General features: G+C 44.5%; 1 protein-coding gene across 2 annotated transcripts in view; it reads right to left on the reverse strand.

The window, feature by feature from the left end:
* Nucleotides 1-15,288, reverse strand: part of AXIN1 (axin 1) — a 168,656-nt gene that overhangs the window by 64,196 nt on the left and 89,172 nt on the right. For both annotated transcript variants that reach the window (XM_030577009.1, XM_030577010.1), the window contains exon 3: nucleotides 12,077-12,217. In XM_030577009.1, coding sequence (XP_030432869.1) covers nucleotides 12,077-12,217 — 141 coding nt within the window. The remainder of the gene's footprint in view (nucleotides 1-12,076; nucleotides 12,218-15,288) is intronic.

Consider the following 15,288-nt stretch of genomic DNA (forward strand, 5'->3'; position numbering starts at 1 on the left):
CTTTCTGTATGGAATTGTTTTATCTATTTCTGTTATAAAGTCAAGGTCTGGTAAATATGTAACAGTGGTGAGCTGATGGCTAAACACCAAACACTGTAACAGAGTACAACTCGTGTATTCTAAGCAGCTTAAACATTCATGGTAAATGCAGCATTATGTTGGCAGGTAAGGTGCTGCTTTTTTTTTTTTTTTTTTTTTTAATTCTCTGCAGCACCAGTCCCAGAGGAAAGAGTAGAGTTTTGTTCAGAGCACAGTAGCTAAAGGCTGATAATGGCCTCTAATCTATCCAGCTTCAAACATATGTTCAATCCTGCTGTGCGGCCTTTGATGTCACTTTAACTAGATTCCCCAGTGCCACCTCTGAACTCAAACATTCCTTCATTCAATGCACTATGCCAACTCAACCACAGGAAGCAAATTCAAAAGATAAGCACTTAAATTTTATCCCAACAAACCCTCATTCAACAGATGGTGAAAACAATGAAAACCAACACCATACTTTTGTTTTCCTTTTGTCAGGTAACTTTCTTTGAGATATTTTCAATAGCTAGAGAAGTTAAAAAGTAGTCCATGATTTTCTTTTGCAGCAACTTTGCTTTTAAGTAACTTTATAAAACTGAGTTGACATGTTTGACTGGATGATCTTTGCTGGTACCAAAAAGAACTGCTGTTGGACTAGGAGGGAGAGGTGGTTTGTGACTATCTTTTCTTTTTTTCCCAATGATAATTATTTAATGATACATTTCTAATCTGCTAGTCTGGAAACACTGGGGCTTCCGCTCCTTTCAAGAGCGACAGGTAGTCACAACCGGTAACGACAGATTCTTTTGTTGGCTTGTAGCCAGGACTTCCAGGTTATTTTCCTTTTCTCCCAAGCAGACAGAGATAGCTTCCAAGCCCAATCCATTAACTATACACTTGAGATAATTATTTAAAGTTTTTAAATTAAAACCGCTAAACTTCCAGGATAAGAATTTTAGATCATTTTGGATCATTGGCCATGAGACCGGCAGGAAGCAAATCGGCAAGTAAGATGCCATTTTCTGAACCATCACTTCTACCAATGCACAACTATGAATATTTGACTCGTCAGTCCTCATTCACAGAAGCAAGCAGCTCGGTGGGAACTTCTTAGACATTGCTGCTCCTACAAACTCTTTGGTTAAACGCCCTCAGGTGAGGAAATGGAATCTAGCATGTCATGTTTTCAAGGGTGACCGGAGGACCAAACTGCTGCCATAAACTCAGTTACTCATGTGCAACTTCTCTTCCTCTCATCCAGAAAACAATGGCTCAAGTGCAGTGACAGCTTTTACCTTGGTTGGGCAAGAACATTGCTCTCCCCTCCATATTTCGCCAGAATGATCTCTCATCCACATTTGCAATAGTAGCCCTGAACATCCACCTGGCAACATAAGCAACGTATCTGCTGGCCTAAATTCAAGTTCTTTCTGGTTAGAAACAGACCCATACTCCTGACATCTAACAAATGCCTGTCCTTTTCCCTTTCCAGGAAGAGACCTTGCAAATGAAACCACTGACTCAGGGCATATCAGCACGGCACCTGGAGGCTTAACTCCAGCTTGGGAAGACATATATGCACTAGCTTTGATCAGAGGAAGTGTGCTAAAAATAGCAGTGTAGCCGTAGCACTGACATGGGCTAGCCATCTTGGCACAATCATATCTGAGCTCAAGGTCCTGAGGGTTCGAAGGGACCTCAGGAGATCATCTAGTCCAACCCCCTGCTCAAAGCAGGACCAACCCTCAACTAAATCCCCAAATGGCCTCCTCAAGGACTGAATTCGCAACCCTGGGTTTAGCAGGCCAATGCTCAAAGCACTGAGCTATCCCAAATTACCAGGTAGGGTTCTCTGGCCTGTAATACACAGGCATAGGAAGGGGTCAGACTAGATTATCGGAATGGCCGCTTCTGGCCTTATTTATGGATCTATGCCAGGACAAGATGAGAAGGGAGTAGAGACTCTTAGTGCAGTACTTAGCAATGACCCACAAAGAGCTAGCAGGTCACATGGCACTGGTTCCTCCTTGTCACTACATTTTATTAGAGGAAGCTAAATACACCGCAAACCCTTTTCCAAATATAACTTTTCTGCGTAAGCAGCTGCTATAGCTGCTACAGGGTTATGTAATAATAGTATGTAGGGAAAGTAGGCCACTGATCCTGAACTAAAGGGGAGGGGCTCATGGATAAATCTATTAACACTAGGTCTACACCATGGCTTCTCTCCTGAGGTTGCCAGCAAAGGGGCTAATTGTGATAATGGGTTTCCAGTCACTTGCACACTAGGAAATGGATCAGGAAAATCAGCTTCTGTTCACCGAACTGCCACCAGATGGCAACAACTTCAGTTGCTACTAACTTCGACCAGAGTGGAACTGATGACCTAAATGTAGAAAATATGGTCTGATTATGATGATGAAGGTCAAGGCTTTGGAGGCAAGCAAAAGCTAAGAGATGATCACATGAGACTCTATTGTCCCTGAAAATTTAAATGGCGAGGGAAATATTATGTGGCACCCAGGAAACTAAACTGAGCTACAAATTATAAGAATAAAAATCACATCACATCAAAAAATTATGCTAATGTCATAGACCCCCAAGTTTACATTAGTCTTCAAGCCATAAATTACCAAATTTAAGATGAACAATTCCAGGCCTGATTTACAGAGGTGTTCAGAACCCAACATTTCAGCTGACATCAGTGGGTGCTGTGAGTGCCCAGCACATCTGAATGTCAGGTCCTCTGTCTTTATTCTTATGCAAAACTTCACTTACTTTGGCCATGTCTACATCTAAAATTTTGCAGCGCTGGTTGTTACAGCTGTATTAGTACAGCTGTATAGGGCCAGCGCTGCAGAGTGGCCACACTTACAGCAACCAGTGCTGCAAGTGGTGTTAGATGTGGCCACACTGCAGCGCTGTTGGGCGGCTTCAAGGGGGGTTCGGAGAACGCGAGAGCAAACCCGGAAAGGAGACCAGCTTCGCCGCGGTTTGCTCTCGCGTTCCCCGAACCACCCTGCAAACCGCAGGGAAGGAGACCTGCTTGCTCGGGGGTTCGGGGAACGAGAGAGCAAACCGGGAAAGGAGACCAGCTTCGCCGCGGTTTGCTCTCGCGTTCCCCGAACCACCCTGCAAACCGTAGGGAAGGAGACCTGCTTGTTCGGGGAACGCGAGAGCAAACCGAGAAAGGAGACCAGCTTCGCCGCGGTTTGCTCTCGCGTTCACCGAACCACCCTGCAAACCGCAGGGAAGGAGACCTGCTTGCTCGGGGGTTCGGGGAACGAGAGAGCAAACCGGGAAAGGAGACCAGCTTCGCCGCGGTTTGCTCTCGCGTTCCCCGAACCACCCTGCAAACCGCAGGGAAGGAGACCTGCTTGCTCGGGGGTTCGGGGAACGAGAGAGCAAACCGGGAAAGGAGACCAGCTTCGCCGCGGTTTGCTCTCGCGTTCCCCGAACCACCCTGCAAACCGTAGGGAAGGAGACCTGCTTGTTCGGGGAACGCGAGAGCAAACCGAGAAAGGAGACCAGCGTCGCCGCGGTTTGCTCTCGCGTTCCCCGAACCACCCTGCAAACCGTAGGGAAGGAGACCTGCTTGTTCGGGGAACGCGATAGCAAACCGGGGAAGGAGACCAGCTTCACCGCGGTTTGCTCTCGCGTTCCCGGAACCACCCAGCAAACCTCAGGGAAGGAGACCTGCTTGCTCGGGGTTCGGGGAACGCGAGAGCAAGCTGGGGAAGGAGACCAGTTTGATTACCAGAGGCTTCCTCAGGTATGCTGGGATACCTGCTTATTCCACGGAGGTCAAGAAAAGCGCTGGTAAGTGTCTATACTTGATTACCAGCGCTGGATCACCAGCGCTGGATCCTCTACACCCGAGACAAAACGGGAGTACGGCCAGCGCTGCAAACAGGGAGTTGCAGCGCTGGTGGTGCCCTGCAGATGTGTACACCTCCTAAGTTGCAGCGCTGTAACTCCCTCACCAGCGCTGCAACTTTCTGATGTAGACAAGCCCTTTGACATAAAATTGCCTGTTACGGTAACCCCCTGCTCAGTCAGGGAAGTTTATTGTATACACTTGCCCACTATATGTTTTCTAGAACCTTCTTATGAAGCATCTGATCTGTTAGTGACCACTGCTGGAGCCAAGACCCTGGAGTAGCTGAGCCATTAGCTCTCTTGTGGCAATTATCTATTTCCCTTTCTCACATTTTCCTCTCTGTCAAGCCCGTGGAGCTGGTTCTTCAGCTCACTAGGCAGAGGGTATGATTTTGACCCAGGAGTCTTATTTCTGATGCCACATATATTATGACTGTTATTTAACATTTACATATATATGGGCCAGCATCTGACCATGCTTGTTATCTAACACAGTCAAAGATAATTATACCTCATGCAAGTGTCTTCATGCCCAGTTCAGACACAGTCATTATCAAGTTTACTGCTTGCTGCATGATGCCATTGTGTTCCTAATATTCCAAAGAATATTACTTCATGAATACTTCGAGGAGGTTTATATTACTGAAGATAAATTCCAATTAGATTATATACCCTGTAGGTGACATAATTAGCACCATTACCAAAGATTTTTCACACATCAAATACCGTAAAAGCTACGAACTGTTCAGCTGAGGAAACCTGAAAAGGATGTGTATTCCGCAGGTACAAAGATATACCCTGTATGCTTCACTCCACCATTAGGGATCACTGATACAATGCATTCAGGCATTGACTTCTGGAATGGCTACTGGTGGCAGATTTCTTTTGCTAATGTGGAATCAAGGTAAATTAAACTCCAGTCTGTACAATGTAATCTCAATACAGATGTCATAAGGAGAATACAATCAAAACCTTGAGGCAAAGCAACAACAAAGTAAGGGACTGCTCCCTTCCAGAACAGATATATGAGGAAGAACAATCAACAAACAATTTCACTAAGAACAAGGCTATTGTGGAAAAGCTACATGAATTCTTTACATCGGTCTTCACTGCAGAGGCTGTGAAGGAGATTCTCTCACACTATCTTTTTAGGTGACAAAACTGAGGAACTGTCCTAGATTGAGGTAATTAGAGGAGGTTTTCGAACAAATCGATACATTAAACAGTAGTAAGTTGCTAGATCCTGACAGGATTCACCCAAGAGTTCTGGAGGAACTCAAACATGAAACTGCAGAACTGCTAACTGTTATGTGACCTACTGCTTAAATCAGCCTCTGTACCAGACGACAGGTAGGCAGCTAACATCAATTTTTTTACAAGGGTCTCAGTGACAGGCCCGTAAGTCTAGTTTCACTATTGGGCAAATTGGTTGCAACAAGAGTAAAGAAAACAATCATTAGACACATAGATGAACGCTACATGTTGAGGAAAAGTCAACAGCTTCTATAAAGGGAAATCATGCTTCACCAATCTGTTAGAATTCTTTGAGGCAGTCTACAAACATGTGGACAAGTGTGACCCACTGGATATAGTGCATCTGGAATTCAGAAAGCCTTTGACAAGGTCCCTCACCAAAAGGCTGTTAAACAAAGCAAGCAGGATAAGAGGAAAGGTCCAACAGGTGAGCTCCCCTGTTGTGGTTTATGATTCTATGAAGAGGCAAAAGGACTCTCAGCAAAGATGTGAAACTATTAATGTGAAGTCTCTATTAAACAGGCCCAAACCAAGGCTATCACAATAACCAGGTTAGGAGCTTGCCCATCTCACAGATCAATACTGGCCGTATCAAAATGCTGCTTTGAGGCAAGTCAGAGTAGTTTAAGGGGCAAGCGCAAGAGAAGCAATGGGGGAGAATCTTAACTTCAACGGCCTCTGCCTATCACCAGGTCTATTGTTAGCTATTATCTCTACATGACGCCTCCTCTGCACCTACTCGCCACATGAAACAACTAAAACAACACAGCTACTGGTCAGCTTATAAAAGCAATTTTGAGTAGAAAGGTCTGAAGCTGTTTTGCCTAGAAGGATGTAGGAATTCATATGACAAAGTGAGCTAAAAAGCCAACAGCAGTGCTGCATCTATTTGGGAGCAATGCATTTACAGCCACGTGAAAAGGAACTCCCTAAAAGAAGCAAAAAGACTGCAGATTTTTGTTTAGGGTAGGCCAGAATTCAAAGTACCCATACATGGAAGTCAAGTAGCAGAAGCACCTTTTTCAGAGGCTGCTTTTGATTGAGTTTCATTTTTGGCTGTCTTTAGCAATTCAGCAGAAACTCCTTTGAAACTCAGAAGGTATATAGCTTCAGGAATTCCATATAAAAGGTAACCATAGCCAACAAGACTTTGAAACTACATAATGAAAAACAAATGTTAAATCTATATTGAGTATTTGTAAGCCAAAGATCAAAATTTTGTCTCTGTAATTCACACTGTTTGGGATAATAAATGCATGCGGCCCAATTTGAAGAACACTAATTGAATGAAAATATTTTAAATCCATGTAGTCACGTCAATTTATTTAAAAAGAGCCATAGAAATTATACCAGTTACTAACATGGAATGCAGCAAGGACCAAGTCTTGATAGCAATTAAATTCCTGAAACTCAGCATTAGCATGTCATACCAGAGTCACAGAAGGGATGCACAAACTGAAAGAAAGGGGGAATGGGAAGTTAAGAGAACACAAGATGGTTAAATGGGAAGAGATTACTCAAATATAAACAAAAAAAATCTATCCAGCAGATGGAACACATTGTGTCAGCTAAAATAGAAATTAGAAAGGCTAAGAGAGAACTTCAAGAGCAAATAGTCAAGGACATAAAACATACATGCTTTAAAACAAGCATCCTGAAAGTAGGAAACCAGTGAGAGTCGGTAGGACCGCTACACTACCGGAGAGTAAACTGAAGCAATAAGGAGGTGAGAATACTGCCAAGAATTCTTCCCTCACTCTTCTCCACTGAGCATGATGGAGCAATAGGGCACCTGCTCTTTGAAGATAGTGCAAATCAAATTAGGGTTGCAAGAGACCTTAGGAGGTCATCTAGTCCAACCCCCTGCTCAAAGCCAGGACTTTGTCAAGCTGGGCCTTAAAAACGTCTAATGATGGAGATTCTACCACCTCCCTAGGTAACCCATTCCAGTGCTTCACCACCTGCCTAGTGAAAAAGTTTTTCCTAATATCCTACCTAGACCTCCTCCCTTGCAACTTGAGACCATTGCTTCTTGTTCTGTCATCTGCCACCACTGAGAACAGCCTAGCTCCATCCTCTTTGAAACCCCTCTTCAGGTAGTTGAAGGCTGCTATCAAATCCCCCCTCATTCTTCTCTTCTGCGGACTAAATAAATCCAGTTCCCTCAACCTTTCCTCATAAGCCATGTGCCCCAGTCCCCTAAGCATTTTTTATGTCCTCCACTGGACTCTCTCCAATTTGTCCATGTCCTTTCTGTAGTGGGGGGCTCAAAACTGGATGCAATACTCCAGATGTGGCCTCACCAATGCCAAATAGAGGGGAATAATCACTTCCCTCGATCTGCTGGCAATGCTCCTGCTAATGCAGCCAATATGCCATTTAGCCCTCTTGGTAACAAGGGCACACTATTGACTCGTATCCAACTTCTCATCCACTGTAATCCCCAGGTCCTTTTCTGCAGAACTGCTGCTTAGACAGTCAGTCCCCAGGCTGTAGCAGTGCTTGGGATTCTTCCATCTTAAGTGCAGAACTCTACACTTGTCCTTGTTGAACCTCATCAGATTTTTTTGGCCCAATCCTCCAAATTTGTCTAGGTCCCTCTGTATCCTATTCCCTACTCTCCAGCGTATCTACCACTCCTCCCAATTTAGTGTCATCTGCAAGTTCACTTTAACCATTCAGAAAATGGAAGTCTGTGGTTTCGAACAATCTCTTTCAGGGGTTTTACAAGTGAGGAAAATGAGGAATTGGAATGAGCCCTGCAAGTTTTACCTATGAACATGGTGGATTCTCCTTCACCTGGAGGCTTTAAATCAATATGGGATGTCTTCTAAAAAATCTGCTCTAGTTCTACCGTGAATGACAGGGACTGCTGGGAGCAATTCTCTGGCCTGTGGGATGCAGGAAGTCAGACAGAATGATCATAATGTCTGGACTTAAAATCTATACATATGACTCAGGGACACAAGGTATAGTCCTCCCCACAATGGATTGGAAGGCTAACTTATTCTTCTTGTCGGAAATTGACCCTCCAAGCATTCCATGCATCAGACACATGCATGTGGAGACTCTTGCTTAGATACAGGTTTCCTTTCAGTCACTGTCATGAGATCCCACAGTTATGATTGGACTGCTCAAGCAGTCAGTCCTGTAAGAATGCACATCTATTTGCTCCCAGTCCCTAATGCAGATTTGTCTACTGAGCCGATACTAGTGAAGAAATACTCATGTTTCCCAGCCTGAAATTTTCTTTATTCGTGCATTTCTCCTCTCTGTTTTGTGTAGTAAAGATTACACTCAAAACTAGGACCCAGTTACCTTGTTGCTCAGCTTTTACTCGGTCTTAGTCATCTGGAATTAATGTAAAGTTGAACGCTTACCTCTCCTTGAGCTGACTTGGCCATACTGATATCTGTCTGACATTCCACCCACCAAAGCAGCTTGCTTAAGACATTAAGGTCTCAATCCTCCAATTCACCACCTTCCACCCATCCTCTGAACAGTGGCAGGCATTTGGTAAGAAGACGGTTGCAACTGACACCTTTCAGGGTCCCTCTATTTCATTAGAATGATGGATAAGAATGACAGCTTGCACATGCCCAATGTTCCTTCCCCCGGTCTGTTACTGTACAATCAGTTCTCTTTTGTAACCTACACTCAGGAGTGGCGCCAGGGTTTTTGGCGCCCTAGGCGGGGGTCATTCCGCGCTCCTGGTTGTTGGCGGCAATTCTGCTGCAGGGGGATCCTTCTGCACTCCCGGTCTTCAGGGGACTTCAGCAGCGGGTCCCGGAGCAAGTGAAGGATCCACCGCAGAATTGTCGCCGAAGACCCGGAGCGTGGAAGGACCCCCCGCCGCCGAATTGCCGCTGAGGGCCACAAAATGCCACCCTCCCAAATCCTGGTGCCCTAGGCGACCGCCTAGGTCACCTAAATGGAAGCGCCGGCCCTGCCTACGCTCACATGTTGTTTTGCATGGTCTGTAGCTTTATCTACATATTCTCAGTCATCATGTTTATTCAGTTTTTTTCTCTCTAGCAATTCAGGAGACATTTTCCCATTGATAGAATCCCAGAAGCCATTTATGGGAAAGGATACTTCAAAAACTTACACCAGTATTCTGGCTGCTCTACCCTCTCCTCCCTTTGCACAGCATGCCAAATCACAGCTTTTAAAGCCATTGTTTCCTGTTGGAGACTTCACACATTTTATTAGAACAAGATTTTTTTTACTTTCCTTATTAGGAAAGAAGAAAGGTAGAGGTTTTCCTTATTGGGGGTTAGGGACTTTAGTATTCCTTTGTATTACATTCCTCTTCTAGTGCACCAGACAACAAACCTACTCATCTCTAATCCCCCCTCTTCCTTACTCTCTTACCTTACTTCACTCAATTTAAAAAGTATATCTGAAAGTAGAGGATTTATTTGCAATTTTCCACAGACTTTTAGCCCTTGTTAACATGCTTTTCTCTAAGGCCTTGTTGACAAAAGTCTGAAAAGCTTAGTTTTATCAGTATAATAAAGTACAGCTCTTGAAATATCCAGCGTGTGAAGTTTCTTTTCTCCTGCTGCAGAATGGGGTTTTGGCAAGAAAACAGGAAGCCAAGTGAACTTCAGGACCACCTTGGGGATGACTTTAGGATGAGGTCTCAGTGCCACTTTGCCTGTGTGGAATGCGATGTAGGGAAGTTCAACCATAAGTACTTGGAGCTTACTGACTCTCCTAGCTGATGACAGTTCAGAAAGCAAGAACATACAAGGAGCAGTCTAAAAGTGACTCAAAGGGCAATGCCATGAGGTTTACAAGAACAAATTTAAGGTCCCAAGTGAGCATCAGTTCTCTTGCTACCGGGTAAATATATCGTGGGCTTTTGAGAAACTTAGATACTGAAGAAGACCAAGCATGACTGCGCTGGCGGATGACAAGCTAAAATTGTCACCAGTGAACTGTCACACTGACAGATACTCATAGAAGAACAATTGTTAACAGTTCTATAGTATCATCTGAAGAACCCTTGGATGTGCACACTGTTTTAAGTAACACCCATTAATTGGTTAGTTTTTCTGAGTATCCCTTTGCCAGTCTCTTATGGAGTACTTGTGGTAGCTTAATTCAATTATTTTCCAAAGTGATATATCCCTTTTACTTATTAAAAATAAATGGAAGGATCAAACCTAGAACTTGACTATTCATAATTTTCACTCCATGCATCTGACGTGGGCTTTTTACCCACAAAAGCTTATGCCCAAATAAATCTGTTAGTCTTTAAGGTGCAACCGGATTCCTCGTTGTTTTCATAATTTTCACATTGTGTCAAAAATGACTGTCTGCATATTTAGCAGATATGACATTCAGGACATGATGGGGAGGGCATGTAACACAATAAGAACAGGAGTACTTGTGGTACCCTAGAGACTAACAAATGTATTTGAGCATAAGCTTTTGTGGGCTGCAGCCCACTTCACCGGATGCATAGAACGGATCATATAGTGAGGAGATATATATACATACAGAGAACATGAAAAGGCCTATCTCCGAGCCTCTCCTTTTGCCCCTCCAGACGCACAAACATGATACAGTTTTGTGGTGACCTAGAAGTATCCTCACACCTTCTTGTCAAACTGTCTTACATAGGCTATCTTGATCATCACTATAAAAGTTTTTTTTTCTCCTGCTGACAATAGCTCATCTTAACTAATTAGCCTCTTAGAGTTGGTAGGGGAACTCCCACCTTTTCATGTTCTCTGTATGTATATATATCTCCTCACTATATGTTCCATTCTATGCATTCGATTAAGTAGGCTGTAGCCCACGAAAGCTTATGCTCAAATAAATTTGTTGGTCTCTAAGGTGCTGCAAGTACTCCTGTTCTTTTTGCGGATACAGACTAACACAATGTCATTTTCTACTCACAGTTTGGTGACTGGAATGAGAACACATGAATAAATATGACCCAGTATCAATCAAATGGCCTGGCTGTGGAGTAAGTACCAGCTATGCATCTACATGAGCACTTCACAATCTTTAATGTATCTATCCTCCCAACCCTCCTGTGAGGGAGGGTAGAGCTATCACCCCCATTTTACAGATGGGGAAACTGAGGCACAAAGCAGCTAAGTGGCTTGCCCAGGAGGTCTGTGGTGGAACAGGGACTGGACCCTAGATTTCCCATGTCCCAAGCTAGTACCCTAACCGCTTTTGTATGATCCTTCCTCCCTCTCATGAGTCAAAATGGAAATGAGCGTAATTAAACATGGAAGGTATGATAACAGCTAAATGAATTCCCTCCAAGCTTCAGGCAAAAAGCCCAAGAAGTTCCCTGAATTGTACTCCAACAAAGTGATCACTGGTGACATTCTGGTGTCGTCAGCTCGGTAATCAGATGTCTAAAAGGACTGTGTTTTTGATAAACCTGGGAACCATCACAAGATAAAACAAGTGGTAAACAGTGTAGCTGGAAGCCTGTTTGATTCAGTCCATGAGGGGAGCAGCTTACTGGAAGCTAATCTCTGTTTTTCACTTTGCAAACCCACCTGCAGTCACTGGCTGTTAAAACCAGAAACACCTGCTGGTCATTATTTGATTTAGATTACAAACATTCCCAGTCCATCAGACCAGAATAGTTCATGTCTCCACAGGTAACAACAAAGAAATACATCTAAAAAGGAAACCATAACAGGATGGCATTGGAGCTAGACTGGTCACATGTCTGGTATATCCCGTGTCAGCTACTTAACAGTTAGATAGTCCTCCCCAGAATGATTCATCCCAACATCTGGGGCACTGACCTTTTTACAAAGCCAAAGCCACAGCCTGGAATCTGAGAAATTAAATCTGCAGTCAATTCTAGTGGCCAGGAAATAGATACACAATGTCCCCTTTACTCCATGTCAAGCTCATTTCCCTGCCCAGGTAAATTACTTACACACTGCTGTCTGTCAGCGACATGGTGTCTGCATCACTAGACATGCTCTGCTGCTCACTGTCATTGGCACTGGTGGCTGGGGCCAGAGCATACCCTGTGTTGACATAGTAAGGGTTAACTGGCTCTCTCCACGGCCCATGCCTGGAAAAAATAAAACACATACAATTCAGATGACAATCTTAATTTCTGCTACTCCTGCATCTGAACCAGCAAGAATCTGCAGCTATTTTATAGGTTTTCTTCAGATTAAATACAATAAAGGATCATGCAGTAATGGTGGCAGAGACAGCAATGAAAGGTGAGCTGCAAAGAACATATGTTAATAAGTAGAAACAAGGAACAGGCACAGACATTCTGATGGTATAATCAGACAATACTACAACACTTCACTGTACAGCTCTAGGCTAGACTGGATGTAGGGTTACTTATCACAAGAGATTGCCTGTAACCGTGCAGCACAGCAGGTAAAGGAAAGAAGAGTCATACTTAATGCAATACTGTATATTGCCTCTTTCATCGCAAAGTCCTTCAACAACAGGAACTTCCAAGGGCACGTCTTCACTGGCAATGTTAACGTGCTGCCTTGGCTTGTGTAGTTGCAGCACAGCTCTAAAAAAACACCTCCATGAGGGGAATAGCTACCAGTGCTGGTGCACTGTCTACACTGGCACTTTACAGCGCTGAAACTTGCAGCGCTTGGGGGGGTGTTTTTTCACCCCCCCCGAGCAAGAAAGTTGCAACACTGTAAAGTGCCAGTGTAGACAAGACCTTAGACTGCGTCCCTTCTACAGAGAACACTACTGATGGGCAGCCATTCCCGGGGTAGATGGCAGCAGCCAGCCTACACTGAAATCTTTGGAGGTGCACAAGGGCACAACCCTACTCTAATAATGTGCCACAGAACCTTTAGCATCCTCACTAGATCTCTGGGTCACCCACACATTGGGTGGAGGAAGTGTAGCATTCCCATCCATACCTCCCTGACTGTCTAGTACATCCCCTTTCCATTCAGTCCCACAGGCCAGTTCCATTGGACCTAGGCATGAACACGGATTTGGCCCTTTGTCCAGTGATGTTCCACACTGTGCGGGTATGTCTACACAACTGCTGGGAGCAGGTCCCGCAACCTGGGTCAACAGACTTGTGTTAGTGGGGCTCACGCTAGCACACTGAAAAGAACTGCGTAGAGTTGCTTTGATATTTGGGCTGAGGCTGGAGCTCAGGCTCTGGAGCCCACTCCCCTTCCTAGACTTCAGAACCTGAGCTCCAGCCTGAGCCGGAACGTCCACATGGCTCTTTTGAGCGTGCTAGCATGACTCGCTCCCAGCAGTGCATAGACATGCCCTGTGTGGTTCCTTTCTTCTATTGTCTGAGAGGAAGAATTCCAATCAGCTCCCTCCGACAACATTCACTAATGCTGGAGTCACACTTTGATCTCCACAGACATGCCAGCAGTTTGGAGTCACAGTCACATGTGACTAGCACAGAGCATGGAGCACTAAGGCAGCTCTGCCTGCCTGATGAGGGGACAATGGGCACTGGGCAACTAACACTTCAATACCAACAGTATGCATTTAAATCATCTGTGCTGCACCTCTGCTCAGTTCATTAGCATGACAAGACAGGTGCTGCCAATGTCTCACAGACATAGGGCTTGGCTACACTCAAAACTCCAAAGCGCTGCCACGGCAGCACTTTGAAGTGCGAGTGTGGTCGCAGCGCCAGCGCTCTCCCCAGCGCTGCACGTACTCCACCTCCCCATGGGGATTAGCTTGTAGCGCTGGGAGCCATGCTTCCAGCGCTGGGGCACTGTTTACACTGGCGCTTTGCAGCACTGTAACTTGCTGTGCTCAGGGGTGTGTTTTTTTCACACCTCGGAGCGAGAAAGTTGCAGCGCTGTAAAGCGCCAGTGTAGCCAAGGCCATACTGAAGTCTGTCAGGTGTAGATGTAACAGACCAGGCTTCTGCCCAAGATTGGGCTTCACAGGGCATTTGTCATTAACCATAGGCTCCTACATCCACATTTAGGGACCCAAACAAGTGCCCTTATTTTCCAAAGTGTAGCCCAGTGAGCCAGACTGCAGCTCATGAGCTGCGAGTATCTCTTTAATGTATCTGCTGTGGCTCCTTGCAGCACATGATATTAAATCCCTGTGTCATTTAATTAACAGCCGAAGTTATTAACCAATCAGGATGCTTTTACTATGTTATTAGCCAATTGTTACCAACTTGCACTGTTATTAACTTCTTTGCTGTGCGAATGAATATGAAACGTATATAAACTCAGTATTTCCTGTCATGCTGTTTAAATATGAATAGCACTATAGTAAATGAAACAATGAATTCATATTACCATGGCTCTTTTGAGTAATATTAGTTGATAATTTGGCTCCTGAACCACTGAGGTCTGATTATCACTGGTGTAGCCAAAACTGGAAAATCTGAACTGCACCTACAGAGGATGCACATGCATAGCTTGTGTCGGTCGAGCCCACGGTATGCTCCGGGGGCTCCTTGCATCACCATCCCTCCAGTTTCCTGTAGGCCACCCTTCCATTCCCCTCTATTGCAGGTACTCCCTGCAACTCCGCCTAATCTTGCCCCTGCCAGGGGTTGTGTGTGCCCCCCATTTCCTCCCACAGAGGTGGTCCCCCCCCAAAATCTGTGACTATATGATTGTGTGCCTGGTTCTACACATAAAATAGCACCAAAAAACACAAAGTACTGTATCGAGAGGGATTTCATAGTTTTCTTCTCCTATGTCATATGTTTTGTTTCAGCACCCCAGTTTATTAAACTCTCTTGAGTTTTCTACAGAGTAGGGTATAACTAGTATAACCTGTATTTTCTCTTTTACTGCTGACATATATGCTGAAAGCAATGGTATTTGGCAGATAAACTGTGCACTGGTCTATCGCATACATTTAAACACGGCATCTCAGATTGTTTATACATCTCAGAACTAGAAAGCTTCCATTTCAAGTGGTAATGTATTGTTTAAAAAAGACCATTCTATTTACAGGCAACTAAAACAGAGTGATGGCGCTGCATGAATTCTAGGACTATTCTGGAATTAGTAACAAACTGCCATGCAAACTTACCAGCCAAGACACAAGATCTACTTATCTACAAAAACAATGAGGAGTCCGGTGGCACCTTAAAGACTAACAGATTTATTTGGGCGTAAGTTTTCATGGGTAAAAACCCCACTT

The sequence above is a fragment of the Gopherus evgoodei genome, chromosome 10 (genome assembly GCF_007399415.2).
Source record: "Gopherus evgoodei ecotype Sinaloan lineage chromosome 10, rGopEvg1_v1.p, whole genome shotgun sequence".
NCBI lineage: Eukaryota > Metazoa > Chordata > Testudines > Testudinidae > Gopherus > Gopherus evgoodei.